Here is a 15,624-nt window from a genome sequence, read left to right on the forward strand (position 1 = left end):
ATACCTAAGTAAATATATATAGGTAAATGTGTTTTTCCAGGTTCTCTGCCAGGCGTGGGGTGATGCAGTGGTCAGAAGTTAGCTGGAAGTGGTCATCCAGGTGGCCAGGCATGGTGGCACACGCCTGTAATCCCAGCATTCGGGAGGCTGAGGCAGGAGGATCACTGTCAGTTCGAGACCAGCCTGGGCTACACAGTGAGTTCCAGGTCAGTCTCAACTACATAGTGAGACCCTGTCTCAACCGCCTCCCCCCAAAAAAGAAGTTCTTCTAGGCTCTGGCTTCTAGAGCTATATTCCAGCCAGGAAGTCAGATGGTAAACAAAGAAAGAAATACAATCAACATGCACTCTTTATGGAGTCCATATTTGTAAATCCACTTACTCACTAAATTTGTAACCTCCAACCACTCCTTGCACAGGCAGAGTGGTAAAACACTTTATCCTGTGATGGGTCCCTTCCTGGCTGGCCTGGAACAAGGCAACACGGTGCCTGCCTTAGCAGGAGCTCATAGCATAAGCAAGAGTCCAAAAATGCAGTCTTAAATTTAGTGTCACATTTCCACATTTGTTGGGCTCTTTGTTGGCGATTTCGCTGTGTAAAATGGCCCAGGTACACTGCAGTGCTGACGTGCCGTCCTGTGTTCCCAAGAGCAAGGAAGTTGTGATCTGCCTCATGGAAAAAGGGTATGTGTCAGACGGCATTTGTCACTTGGGACTGAGTAACACAGCACTGTGGGCTGTGAGCTCAGTGTTAGTGAATCAGCTACACATGTTTAACAAGGTGTCTTCAAACAGGGGCACATAAAACAAGACGACGTATGCATCAGTGGGTGAAAACTCATGACCAGAGGCACACAGGATCCTAAAGCCAAATCTCTCCTAGGAGCTCTGTTCAGGATTTTCTCATCTAATGTGCAGCGTGTTATAGAACACAATTGCTATGAGAACTGAGTGTGTAACAGAGAGAACCCACTCAGTGGCAAGGGCTGGGAGGGAAGTGAATCGGGAGGAGTTCAGGGAGTAGCTGGGGTGGGACCGGCCACAGGAATCTGCCATCCAGCTCACCGTCCCTCCACTCTGCCCCCAAGGCCATGGTAAGCTGACCGTCATGGTTATGGTCACAGTCATTGGTGCTCAGCGTCTTGATTCCTTGGAGCCTGTGGTAGCCAACATCGGATCTGGTTTCCTCCAGCAACATGGACGTGTTTGAATCAGTGTGGAGAATGGAGCTCTGAGAGTTGCTTCTGGTCCTAACACCCCAAAGCTGGACTTGCATCAAATGCAGGGCTTCAGTTAACACCTCCATGGCTTGGCTCAGACTTCTGACCACCAGAGAGGACCCTGCTGTCTCACGGAATCACGATAGAGGGTGGTGCTTTATTGCAGCCCTCCTGATGTGGAATTTAACTGGAATTAACCAGGAAGGGTGACAAATTTCCAATGAGTGGTGTGTGGCTCTCTTTATTCCAGAGACGGAGCAGCCCTGTCCCAGTATTGTCTGTGACAATAAAACAACGACAGGTAAAACACCAGCTTTGTAAAACAGTGTTTGCATGGGGTGGGGGAAAGAAGGTGAGGTTTGAAGTTGGATGGATGTGGTAATTTCTAGATAAGTGACCTAGGGAACTTTCTTCTTCTTCTCTGGGACTCAGTTTCTGTGTCTGCAAAATGGGTCTTATTATAATATTGTGGATTCCATGGAACCATGGCATCCAGCATTAAATCTGTTTACCTCCAATGAAAAGAATATGCTTGAAATCAGGAGAAAATGGGGGCTTATTTTCTTGGCTGGCTGAGAGAATTAGTTCAGATGTGCTGTAAGCTGGATAGATGCTAGGGAGTGTGATGTACCAAGGGGTTGGAATCTTGTCCTTTGGCGAATGATTCCACTCTTCTAGTCTTGATATCTCCCCAACCTTGCAAGGTTGTTGTGATGCTTAGGTGATGGAAGGCCCCAGAGGAGATGGCACCAAAGGCTGACCCCAGTGGGACCGTGTTCAGAGTACTTTGTTAAGTACTCACTAGGATGGTGATCATGACGACGGCTCTGAGGTTGATGCTCAGAAAAACAAAATTATAATATGGGAAAAATGGAACCAGAGCTGGTGGGAATGTCAAAAGGTGCAGGAGGTTAAACATAGAATTGCCATAGGAGCCAGCCATGGGTGTTTACCTGGAGTAATTGAAAACAGATGTCCACACAAATATTTGTACATCTGTTTTCAGTCCTTGTATCATTCTGTGCGTTCATCATCATCATCATCATCATCATCATCATCATCATCATGCAGTCACCAAAGGGTGGAAACAATGAAATGCCCCTCAGCTGACGGGATGCATAAACAGAATATAGAACATACGTCTCAGTCAGCCACGAAAAGGAAGCACTCACACATGCGATAACACGGCTGAACCATGAAAACATTGTGCAAAACAAAAGAAGCCAGACACAAATGACCATGTGTTGTCTGATGCCATTTATAGGGAACACCCGGATTAGACACATCTGTAGAGACAGAAAGGAGTGGTGGCCAGGAGCTGGAGGAAGAGGGAAGAGGGAATGACTGCTAGTGGGCATGGCTTTTTGTGTTTTCCTGTGCAGGATGGAGATGTTTTGGAACTTTATAGAGGTGGCGGTTATGTAACACTTTGAACGTCCTAAATGCCATGGAGTTCTACACTTTAAAATGGTTTATGTGAATTGTACCTCAAGAAAAAAAATTTCGTTTTAAAGAACTTTGGTAAAGTAGAAAATTACCCTGAGATTAGTGACTGCGGATTAACGTCACCAGATCTCCTGGTGGGTAATGAGACTTCGGATGTCCTGGTGAGGAAAAGCTGGGAGGCAGTACAGAGCCGGAGCCCATGCGTGCTCCAGTTCCTGTCCTCTCCTCTTGGTGACCTGTACAGACTGGGGTCACTACATAACTTTGGTTCCCTGTGGGGACATCCTGGGGTGGAGACGGTGTCCCATGGGACACACAGCTTGGCCAGATGCCAAGTCTTACCAGTGTTCGGTGGCTTTGGCCATTGATGGTGTGTTTTCCATTTGTCCTTTGATTTCTCTTGTGTGTGTTATGAACTGGAAAGTCAGAGTCCTTCCTGGGTTTTAGGCTTCATGCTTTCTGTGCTTGGGGGGTAAATGAGTATCATATTTGACTGGCTGGGTCAGGAGGAGTTGTCCCTGATGCCGCCGTTGATCTGTGTAAAGTTGTGTAGACTTTCAGGGGCTGTATGACCAGGTCTTGCATTTCCTGAGAGGGCCCAGGGGGAAAGTGTTAAGTGTTGAGAGTTACCGAACTGGACTGGAAACTGCAACCAGTTGCTTATGAGCTGTGTGACCTTGAGCTGTGATTCTTCCAAATAACCCTCTGTCTCACCCAATGTAAACTGGAGACAACAGCAGCATTTCCTCCCTAGGGTCTTGTGACAATACCATGCAATGATTCATGTTAAGTACTTGGAATAGTATTTGGCATATAGTATGTACTCAGTAAATAGCAACTGCTATTAATTAACAGCAAATAACAGTAACAATGTCAGTCAGTATTAAAGGTTGAGTATCCCTTATCTAAAGTGCTAGAGATGAGAAGTGGTTTGGATTTCAGATTTTTTCCCCCAGATTTTTAAATATTTACATCCACATAATGAAATATCTTGGGAAATGGGGACCCATAATCTAAACACAGAACTCATTTATGTTTCATCCACTCCTTGCACAGGAAGACTGAAAGGACTTTTATACAGTATTTTTCATGTGCCTATGTATTTACTGTAATCCATCAGAGGGAGGAAGGCGTGGAATTTTCCACTTGTGTTGTACCAGCACTGGAAAAGTTTAGGATTTTGGAGCATTTTGGATTTGGGGATTAGGAATGCCCGGCCTGTATTAGCCATTGCTGTTGTTATAATTATTTGCTTTCCCCATGAGGACAAACATTTTCAAACAGCATCTAAATATTCTGCTTCCTCAGAAAGTTATGAGGATTAAACTAACAAGCTTGTTGAGATATTCATGAAAGTTGCAAGCAGCAGTAATCCCGGTACAGGGGCTCCTGCCACGTCCCTCTGAAGGACTGAAGCAAGTATGCATTCTGCTGTGGGCTCTGAAATTCAGACAAATTGTAAGCCGCACATTGGCCTGTTTATGCAGTTTTAATGGGAAGGGACAAAAAAGTCAGACACTTGCCTAGACTTTCCGAAATCATTTTCTCTCTTGAGAACGGCTTTTATCTCTCCTACTCCCTTCTCAGAAAATGTCAAAAGAAAAACCCCTACACCTTGAAGTGCCTTTAATCAATCCTCAGACCTTTCCTTTCTTCAAACCTATTCCCTTTTCCCCGCCCATTTCTAGACTTGAAATAAAATGATTTTCCAGAAACGGATGACAAGATAGGAAGAGGGGACGATTAATAACCCCCGAGCCCCTCGCTACCACACCTTCTCCATTTAAAATGAAAAATTGCCTTTTTTCCCTCAGACTTTATTAAAAAGAGGATCAAAAGAGAGAGTGCAGAGTTGATATGATACAGTCCATCACCGAGGCACTTCTGAAGCCTCTGCAGAGAGGAGTCGAATCCCCGTCAGTTTAGCAGCTGGCAATTTGGGTAATGAAAGGAGACTTTTTCCTCCTCTGTTCCCCCCACGCTTCTGGTTTTGCAGCGCAGGGGTGGAGAGGGGGAACATGCCATGGGGATGGGAATGGCAGAGGGTGAGGTTTCCCTCTTTCCTTCTTAGCTGTCGGAGACTGAAACAACTTTTAGGAAGGCACAGGAAACATGGGGCCAACTCTGTCTCAATGAACTCAGTGAAATGTCTGTCTGTCTGTCTATCTTTGGAGAAATTATAGGTTTTGGGGGGGCAGTGGGTCCCTGCTTAGCTGCTGCATGAAGCCGCGTGACAAAGAGGGGCAGATGTAGGTTCCTATCAACTCTGGGAGTTTAGCGAAGTCGTCTCATACCTCCAATAGTCACTTCTAACGTATATTAGTGACCCTTACCCTCCAGGGAGGCAGGATGAGCTCTGAACCCACTACCCGTGACACAGGTAAGGGCCCCCCTCCCCAGCACTAGCTGTGTGTGCCAACTCCCCGATCGCTGCTCAGCACAGGTTGCCTTCCAGTTGAGGGCTGTGTGAGTTTTCTAGGGCTGTGGGGGCAAAGGCACCGCACACTAGGGAGCTGAAGACAACAGATATTTATTTTTGCACAGCTTGGGGCCTGGTAATGTATGCTCGAGGTACCTGCAAGGCCGGCCTCCCTCCCTCCCCACGCTCTGTCCCAGATCTCTCTGTCCGCACCTGCTGCTGGGTACTGGCTGTCTTCAGCATCCCTTAGCTTGGAGCTGTGTCGCTCCAGTCCAGGCCTCTGTCTTCTCTCCACCTTGTCTGCCTCTCCCTCCCTCTTCTGGTGAGGACACAGGCCCTGGCTTTAGGGAGGACCCCAGTCCAGTGTGAACACCTCTGCAGAGACCCTGTTTGCACGTAGGATACTGGGGGCTGGGACTTCGGGGGACTCACTTCACCCCACAACAGGGCTCAGTAGCATTTGACACCTTGAGTTTGCTTTCCGTGGGGGAAAGGGGTGCCTGGCAAGATCAGGGGTAAGGACTGGCTGTTTTGGGGCGCCAGAGCTGCATCAGGCACGAGGCATTTTATGCACTTATTTTATTTCACTTTTGGGACATCACTGAAGAATTTAGAATAGTTGGTTTTTACCTGTATTTTACAAATATTTATACATTGTCGGCTGTGTGCTAGGGATTAAGCTAAATGCTCTACTTGGCACAGAACAAATTATTCCCACTTCACAGATGAAAAGACGGAGTCGCAGCAAGGAAATAGAAGGACAAGTTAATTCCGAAGTATCAGGTGGCAGAGGTGGGGGTGTCCTGTACCTGGAGAAAAAATAAGGGCTCCCACTTTCTTGCTTGATATTGGCCCTTGTTCTTGCCATGTAGAAAGCAAGGCTTCTGAATGCAGAGGCACCTCTTCTCTTGTGTGGGAATCAGGAGGCGGGTGACACTCTATATAAAGACTCCTTTCCCTACCCACGCACAACTCAGGGTCATGAGGTGTCTGCTCTGGAGATTCAGGATCAGACAGGAGAGAAGACAGAAGGTGAATGTGATTAAATCATGCCATGTCTTTGTAAAAAAAAAGAAAAAGAAAATCTAAGATGAGTCTGACGCTGTCTTGGGTAGACTCTGGAGATTTTAAAATTTAATGATCCATCCTCTCGAGCTAGAAAATAATTCCTTTCCAGGGCCTGATCCCGCAGTGTCTGGGAAGAAGAGGCCAGGGAGGCTCAGTACATCCTGGGCATCTCCTGCCAGGTATCTTGCAGGAACCTGAGACTTGGCCCCCTGAGCATCTTCCCTGGGCTCGGTTCTTTCTCCCATGTTTCCTAATGCTCTGTTCAGTGCTGCAGCCACCATGGGAGCCAGGCCGGCAGGGGGACATCAGTCTGGACTCAGACTCATGCTTAAGGGTACAGAGCATACCCAACTGCACCTTCTTTCTTCCTGGCTGTGTGGCCCCCAGCAAGTCCACTTAACTTCTCAGAGCCTCCGTTTCTCCATCTCTAAAGCAGTGCTTTTTGCTTATTCCAGAAGATGCTTGTGTGGTTATATAACCTGTGACATGTAAATTACTTGGAACAATATTGTCAAGTACGGTACCTAGACGTTAACTATTTAGGCAGTAACTCTCTCTCCATGTTAGTTGCCACGCATGCACCAGCTCCTTAGCATCTCCCATCCGGGTACCTGCAGCAGCCTTAGCCTGGGCTCCTGCCACCCGCTAGACATGTCCCTCCCCTGCACACAGTGAGGCCTGTTGAACAGCAAGGACAGATGCCCATGCTGCCTGTGCCCCAGGGTTTCTGGGATGGTTTAGTGGCGAGAGGGCAGCAAGCGTGGGAAGTGGATAGCACACCCCCTTTTACCCTTTGCACATGGGCAAACAGCAGACTTCAGGCAAAGGACTCCACCCACTGGGCTGTGTGGCTTTTAAGCCACTCGACTGGGGTCAGGGGCTGGCCTATGACAGTGCCATCGCAGGCAGAGCCAGGGTCATTCCTCAGCACTCTCCCCTTGGGGGAGCCAGCCCATCCCTTGGCGGGAGCTGGGTTTGGGCTGCAGGCCCTGTGGATGTGGTGCCATCGAAACTCAGCCTGTACCCCAAACCCATTCACAGTTGGAGGAACACCAGCTCTTCCCTCGGCATGGCCACTAGGCCGGTCCTCACTCTAGGCTTGTAGCTGTACAGTGCCCACAAGTTCTGGCAGATCTCACACGGTGCTCTGGCACTGCCGCCTCTGACATAGGGTCCTGTATTTGGGATTGCGAGTACTTACTGACTCAGTTTATCAACATGAAATTCACATCGTGTACAATTAACCGTTTCAAAGCACACCATTCCACGGCTTTTGGTGTGTTCACAAAGACCCCAGACTTTATTGATGGTTTCCCTTCCCCCACTCCCCCCGCCCCTGACAACCACTAATTAGTTTTCTGTCTCTATAGATTTGCTTCTTTTGGATGCCTCATTTAAACAGAATCATGCAATGTGTCACCTCTTGTGTCTGGCTTCTTGCACCTTGCATGATAATCTTCATGGTTCACCCAGGTTGTAGCGTGCATTCGCACTGTGTTCTTTTCATGGCTGAGTCAAAGTCCTTTGAGTAAACATGCCACATATGATCGGTCCATTCTTCAGTTGATGAACATTTGTGTGGTTTCTGCCTTTCGGTGATTACAGATAGTGCTGGTGAACATTTGTGTACAATATTTGAGTGCTTGCTTTCAGTTCATCGGGGTCTCTATCTAGGAAAAGGATTGCAGGGAGCATGTGTTTGATAGTGAATCTTTCCCGCTAGACCATGAACCTCTCGGGAGCAGGGGAAAGAGATTTCTAACCCCAAGGCTGGCACAGTGCATGCCTGGGGTCAAACAGGAGGAGTCACAGCAAGTGGAGCAGATGTTCCCAGCCATCTTCAATCATCCAGCGGTTGTGTGTGTCATCGTCACAGTGTGGGCTCTGTCTGATAGTTGACTCACTTCATCTCATTTTCTCCTCCCTTCGCTCTGATATTTGCTCAACTGTTCATTATCTCCACCTCATCATTTTCTGGGTAAAGTAGCCCCTAGAGCTTTTTAATTGTTTTCACGTCCTTCTTCTTTTCTTCCAGAGCACTTACGATCATTGACATCGTATGTACAATACGTGGTAAATTGTATGTATCCTTTGTTCTTCCCTCCCTGTCCTCTCTGTTTTCACCCCAAGACTGAACTCCATGAAGGTGGGGATTTTTGCATCTTGTGTTCATTGTGGCACCTCGATGCCTACAACAGTGCCTGGGTGTGAAAGGTGCTCAAGTTTTTGTCAAATAAACGGATGAATGAATGCATTCCTCACTCTACTTCTCCAGTGAAACCAGGATTGTTCTCCTTTTATGAACCCAGAAACCGAGGCTCAGAAAGGTTGAGTAACTTGCCCATGGTCACAGAGGTGGCTCACAGTGGATCCAGAATTTTAAGTCAGGTCCCTCTGATTCCCTACCCTATATTCTTCCTATTTTACCCAGGGAGGGCAACAGCTGCAGGGATTTAACACCCAGACTGGGCTTGTGTTGCAGTAGAAGGGTAAGATAGCTTAAACACACAAATTTTTCTTCTTAAACATGTTTTATGTAGGCTAATTGGGCAATGGGTGTGTATTCCCTGAACAAATACATCAATCCAGAGCCCGCTGGGTGATGGAGAAGCTCTATGGGCTTGATTCTCCGTTCCGCCCCTGGCCCACAGTTATTCAGTCTCTCTGACATCAGCTTCTCGCTGTCCGAAGAACGATGATAGTACAGCTCTCAGCACCAGTACACACCCGTAAGTAGGAGATTTTGACAGATGACCACAGTGCTGAATCGCAGTCACAGTAGCGGATGTTTACAACCATCTGTTTTGTGCCAGGGGCTCTGGCAAGCGCATTACTAGAGTCATTCCATTTGATCTTCATTTTAGTCTCTGAAGAAGGTTCTGTTATTGTCCCATTTCACAGGTGACAAAACTAAGATTCAGAGAGTCTAGAGGGGTGCTCACAGTCACACAGCCGCAAAGAGAGGAAGTGAGATTTGGAGCCCCCGTTGTTTGACTGCAGAGCCAATTTTTTTTTCTTTTTTCTTTTTGGTACTGGGGATCAAACTCAGGATCTTGTGCTTGCGAGGCAGGCAGCGGAACCACTGAGCTAAATACCCGGCCCTCCGGAGCTAAACCTTTATCACTCAGCTAATGTGTGTGTGTGTACATATCTGAGAGTAGATGTAATGATGGTGACTTTGGTAGAATGTCCTGGTAAATCTAGGAGTGGGAAAAAGGAGGCTCTTGAGAAACAAGGCCTTGCTCTAGCACATATTCCTGTTGGACTGATGTAGGATGTTCTGTGGTCTTCGGCCCATGCAGGCCCAGCTCTCTGTGGCAGACGTCTGTGTGCCCTAATTGGGGAGGTGGCCGAGGTCACATCTGGGCTGCCAGTTACCATCTCTGAAATGACCTTGGGCACAGCATCAGCTCTGCACATCCGTGTCCTCACATACAAAATGGAGATCAAAATGGCCCTTTGGGTCCCAGAGTTGCAAAAATCAAGTAAGATGTAAAACAGTTCTGATAGAACTGCTATCTGATAACAGTTTTTTTCCCCTAAAGAAACATTTGCAGAAAGCCAGCCAGAAGGCTGAACAGCCAACATTAATAGAGATGATGGCTAGGCTACAGAGTAATGTTGCCTTTTTCCTTATCTGAACTTTCTAATTTTTTTCTGTAATGAATATGTAATAACAAAATGAGTTGTTTTAATTTAAAATGGGGCGGTGAGTCAGTGTTCTTGAAAGCATTTTGTAAACTGTCAGATGGGCTACAAATTAGCTCTTGTTACGGTCGTTATAGTAATTATTATTGTTATTGCCGGTTGGCTGTGAGTTGGAGTTTCTTTCTGCCCCAAATCTCCTTCCTTCTCCCACCACAGGAGCACCCACAGGATAAGTCCCCCAGTCCCCACCAGCCCTTCCTCCATTGGCACCGGCTGGCTTCCCTTTTTGTTTAATGTATGTATCAGTTGAAAATGTTCCATTAACACATAGCAATTGTGCATATTTATGGGCTTCAGCTTTTCATTTCAGTAGATGCATATAATATCGTGCACTGATCCTGATTGGATCAGTGTAGTTGGCATTCCATAACCCGAAACATTTACCGTTTCTTTGTGCTCGGATCCTTCAAAATCTTCTCTACTGGCTGTTTTGAATTATACAACTAATTGCCATTGACTGTCATTACCCTGCCTGTGTGCCGCTATTACCCCTTCCTCTCACAGTGCTTGGCATATAGTTGGCATTCTGAAAGTGTTTGTTAGATGAGTACATGAACAAGCACTTGGCAACATCCACCCAGGGCGTGAGGGCAGTGGCCAAATCAGTGGTCGAGGAAGGGATGTGCGTGAACTGGACTTCTGAAGAGTTTGTATCTCACACGGGGCTTAGGTAGTAAAATCATCACATAAGGGAAAAGTTATTCTTGAGAATCCTTTACATCACCTAGAAAATGGTGGAACTGGATATTTGGAAGCTTAAAAGGGAAGAATTAATTTTTTTGCTTTTCTGAGTATTTGTGCAAGGATGTTGAATGGAGGAGAGAGTAACCAGGGGAACACAGGGATCTTATTTTCTTTCTGGAGAGGCCCAGAGGGTGTGGTTGGCTTCTGTACATGTGCCGATGATGTAACACACACGTGATATAACGTACATACGGTATAATATGCCAGTGGTGGAACGCGCATGGCGTGCTATACCTGTGATGTAATGGGCATGTGACGGGCGTGTGTGACGTGACACCCACACGATGAAACATGCACATAATGTGGTACGCGATGCGTGTAAGGTGTGTACGGTGTAAGGTGTGTACGGTGTAAGGAGCGTGTCGTGCGGCACGCATATCACGTAAGGCGCGCAGATGTGCTGGTGCCTTGCTTTCTCCTGGCTTATCCATTGTCTCTCTGTTCTTTTGTTCCACCTCAGGAGGCAACCTTTCCAAACAAGACTGGACCATCCAGTGGCCCACTACGGAGACGGGGAAGGAGAACAATCCCGTGTGTCCACCAGAGCCCACCCCGTGGATCCGCACCCACCTCTCCCAGAGTCCCAGAGTCCAGTCCAAGTGTGTCCAGCATTACTGTCACACCAGCCCCGCGCTGGGGGCCCCTGTGTACACCCACGTGGACAGACTCACCGTGGACCCCTACCCAGGCCTGTGCCCGCCCCTGGAGTCGGGCCACCGGTCCCTGCCCCCGTCACCCCGGCAGCGGCACACAGTCCGCACCCCACCGCGCACCCCAAATATCGTCACCACGGTGACCCCGCCAGGCACGCCGCCCGTGAGGAGGAAGAACAAGCTGAAACCCCCGGGTACCCCGCCGCCCTCCTCTCGAAAGCTCATCCACTTGATCCCAGGGTTCACGGCCCTGCACCGGAGCAAATCCCACGAGTTCCAGCTGGGTCACCGCGCGGACGAGGCCCACACGCCCAAGTGAGTGCGGTTGCTGGGTGCCAGGGGCAGGAGTGTCCTGGGCCACGGGGGCTGCCTCGTGGTCCCAGGACCCCGGGTCTGCGAGTCCAGAGTAGACTCATTTCCCAACTCTAGTTGAGTGAAACGTGGCTTTTCTCTGAGGGTTCTGCAAAAAGTGAATAGCATGGAATTGCCCAGAATTGGCCCCCTTTTAAATGCTATTCGTATTTTAGAAATGGGCTGGCAAACTCAGGGACGGGGCTAAATGTGACCCAGGACCTGTGTTTGTAGTGGAGACGTATCAGGACACACACGACTTTCTTCCTTTATGAATCGCTTACAGCTGCTTCCCTGTGACCAAGGAGGAGTTGGTAAGGCGGGCAAACCAGCTGGCCCTTTCCAAAGGCCTTTGCTGACCCTGCGGCATCTAACCTAGTGCTGTCCCTAGAATAGGATGCAGTCTAGAGATTAGCTTTAAATATTCTGGTAGCCACTTAAAAATGCATAAAAAGAAACAAGTGATAACCAATTTTCGTGCATCACTTGACCCAATACATCAAAATACGGTCATTTCAACATAGAATGAGTGTAAAATATTACTGTCGAGATGTGCTTTTTCTAGGTGAGGCCTTTAAAATTTAGTGTGAATTTTTGTTCCCAAGTCTCATCTCTAATGAGGGTGGAAGGAAGCGACCCACAGTGGGAGTTGACAGGCAGGAGGCCCCCATAGCTTGCATGAGAGCCAGGCATGGGATGAAATGAGCCTCAGGAATAAAGCAAGTCAGGTGTGGTGGTGCACACCTGTGATCTCAGCTACTCAGGAGGCTGAAGCAGGAGGGCTGAGAGTTTGAGGCCAGCCTGAGGAACTTAGTGAGACCCTGTCTCAAAAAATAAAATGAAACAAAAAACAAGCAGGTGGCAGCATTATTCACAACCACCGCAAGGTGGGAATGGCTGGAGCGGATGTGGTCTCTCCGTACAACGCAGCATTGTTCAGCTTTGGAAGGGGAGTTCTGACATCAGCTACAGCAGGGTGAATCTTAGAAAAAGGGTGCTAAGTGAAAGGAGCCAGACACAAAAGAACAAATAGTGTGTAATTCCACAGATATGAGGTGCCCAGAGTAGTCAAATCTATACTGAGAGAAAGCATAGAGGTGGTTGCTAGGGGCCAAGGGAGAGGGAGTTATTATTTAACGCATACAGATTTCAATTGGGATGCTAAGAAAGCTCTGAGGACAGATTGTGGAAATAGTTGTGAAATAATGCAGATGTACTTAATGCCCCTGATGTATCACTTAAGTATGGTCATAATCATAAATTTTATGTTATGCATATTTTACTACAATTTTTAATCAAAGAGTCGAGCAGGATTCTCTAAGCTCAGCATGGGCAATCTTTCTGTTAAAGGGCAGGTAGTAAATATTTTTGGCTTTTCAGGCCACAATCTCTGTCGCAGTTTTTCAGCCTTGCTCTATAGAACAAACGAAGCCACAGGCACTAGGCACAAAAATGAGTGTGGGTATGTTGCAATAAAACTTTATTTATAAAAACAAGTGCCTGGCTGGATTTGGCTGTAGTTTATCAGAAGCCCTGATCTAGAGAGTGATTCTCCCTTCGAAGGCACTAGGAAGAAGATGTGATTTTATGAGTGTCATTCAAGCCGCTGTGGGTAACCTGACTTGGTGACGTACATTTGGGACCTCAGGTTTAAGGAGGGGACAAATACTTCTCTGATGGGATGAGTTTGATTTTCATGGTTCCCACAGAGATGGGGAACCCATGGGTCCTCAAAGTGAGAAGAGTGGGGAGACTCCCAGGAAGGCTAGGGGTGCAAACTCCTGATGTGGAAGGGACGTAGAAGCATTTGGCTTATATATTTGCCAAATATTATGTGTCCTCCCTTCACCCAGAGCACACTACTAAGAGAGATGGAAGATGATTTGCAAGCAGGCTCTATGGACACCATCTTTTATTCTAGAAGTAGGGGCCCAGTAAGGCAGACTGCTCTTCCGCTTTTAAATGCTGGCCTTTCCCCAGACTCCTGAGGAGTTGACTGCAGATAGCACCAGATCATTCACTGGGTTCGGAGGCATCATGTTGTGCCCACCAGGGCTCTTCTGTGTGGGGTAGTAAGCTTAGCACCTCCCCCAGGAGGCAGCTTCTGGTCCCACATGGAAGATGCCAAGATTCGTGACAAGGGAGCAGCGGAGGAGAGGAGTAGAGTGGTCAGTATGGTGATGTGGACGATGCCATCTCAGTTCAGAGGGACATAAGGAAAAACCAAGGGAGTCTCAGCTGTAGATCAGTGGTAGAATGCTCAGCTAGGATGCGCAAGGCCCTAGCACTGTATTAAAAAGAATTAAGACAGTGATAATAGTACCTTTTCTTGTCATAGGATATGAATGAGGTAAAATGTAATAAATGGAATCTTTTTAAATGCAGAGGAGCTCAGTATTAAAAAGGAATTTCATTATGATTTTTTTGAAAATCCTTTTTAAAGGTAATTTTAAACTACAGTTTTAATTACAGAAACAATTCCCAGGTACATCTTCATTTTGAAAATACAAGCAATATAAAATGCAATGAAAGGCAAAATTCTGCCTTTGCCTTGCTAGAGAGAGCTACTATACTTTTTTATACTAGCACTTTGCTGTTAATCCTTGCACACATCTGTTTTTGTTTGTGTGCCTGTGCATAACATATCTAGTTCCTGATCTTCATAAATGGTACACTATCCCTTTACTAATGTGACTTTGTTGGTCCTGCATTAATGTGACTATTCCATTTATGACCTCACAATATACTCCTCTTGCAAATCTCCTGTTTGCTCCAGTGCACATCTAGGACATTGTTGGTGCGTGTCTCTGTTTTCAGACCTCTGTAAAGCCCTTGTCTAGCAAGGGCCAGGCCCTGGCTTCCATCCCCAGAACCCATTTTGTGTGAACCCAGTGTTGCCTCTGCCCTTCTGGGGCAGAGCGTCAAAACCTTCAGCTGGCCTGCAAGCAGAGAGAACCAGCCTGCAGAAAAGCGAGGAGTGTGTGTTTATAGCTGCACTTGAACCTCTCTTCGTTCCGGCTAATTCAGACTTCTTGCATGGCCAAGCCTGTATCATTTGTAATTTAGACGAGAATGGGCTTGGCTGAACAGATTCATTATGTAAATAAGATTTCAGGAGGGATCCTTTTGTCTATTTTAGAAAACTAATTATCTCCAAGCGCTTAAACCCACTGGCGCACACCTACAGATCATTGTGCTAATTATTATAAGGAATTCTAATGTATTTATAAGGGCAAGAGGAGAATGACTAGTTTGTGATGACAAATATTCATTAAGACAGAAAGGGGTCTTCCACTGTGCTTGACTGGTGTTTCCTTTCAGGTCCCACTGAGCATTCAGACACACATGTCATCAGAGTGACGCGGGAGGACACGGGTGACACCTGTGTCTCTTCTGTGGATCCCCAGGGGCCATTTTTCTGTGCCTCCCACTTCCAAGTGGCAATTCAGGCATAAAGTGATGAGCCTCACATGCAGCAGGTATGGGCACCCCTCTGGCTTAGAGGACATCAGCTCTCTTAATGACATATCAGTGTCGCTCCCTGGGCCTTTGCACGGAGGCCGTTATAGCAGTCATGTCACTCAGGCACTCCCAAAGCTGTGGATTCCGCATCAAGGTATTTATTTCAGGTTCAGGTTGAGAATTCCCAGTCCAAATGAAGTCTCCCAACCAAATAAGATGCCACTGTGAGCCACATGGCCCACTAAAACAGTGGCATTTCCTGTCTATCAGGTATGTAGAACATCGGAGCTAGAGAGTTAGCTCAAGGTGAAATTCTCATGCAGAAGAAGTGAATATGTGTTCACCCTTTACTTGAGGTTTCACCTTAAAAATTTTGTCATGTGGGCTTGTTGCTAATTCACACTGAATCAGTTTCTCTGTCTCTCTCTGCTCAAACCCAGGGCCTCGCACATGCTAGGCAAGGTTCTATCACTGAATTTTGAATTTTGAATTTTGAATAGGCATTGTCTTTGACAAAGTTTTCTGTAATTTGCAGTTGTGTGATATATATATAT

General features: G+C 47.0%; 1 protein-coding gene across 3 annotated transcripts in view; it reads left to right on the forward strand.

Moving 5' to 3' along the window:
• The window catches only part of Ksr2 (kinase suppressor of ras 2), a 392,217-nt gene that overhangs the window by 152,489 nt on the left and 224,104 nt on the right, over window positions 1-15,624 (forward strand). For all 3 annotated transcript variants that reach the window (XM_010604091.1, XM_010604094.1, XM_010604092.1), the window contains exon 4: window positions 11,065-11,572. In XM_010604091.1, the coding sequence (XP_010602393.1) occupies window positions 11,065-11,572 (508 nt within the window). The remainder of the gene's footprint in view (window positions 1-11,064; window positions 11,573-15,624) is intronic.

The sequence above is a fragment of the Fukomys damarensis genome, unplaced genomic scaffold, assembly GCF_012274545.1.
Source record: "Fukomys damarensis isolate Sample0158 unplaced genomic scaffold, DMR_v1.0_HiC HiC_scaffold_12, whole genome shotgun sequence".
NCBI classification, from domain to species: domain Eukaryota; kingdom Metazoa; phylum Chordata; class Mammalia; order Rodentia; family Bathyergidae; genus Fukomys; species Fukomys damarensis.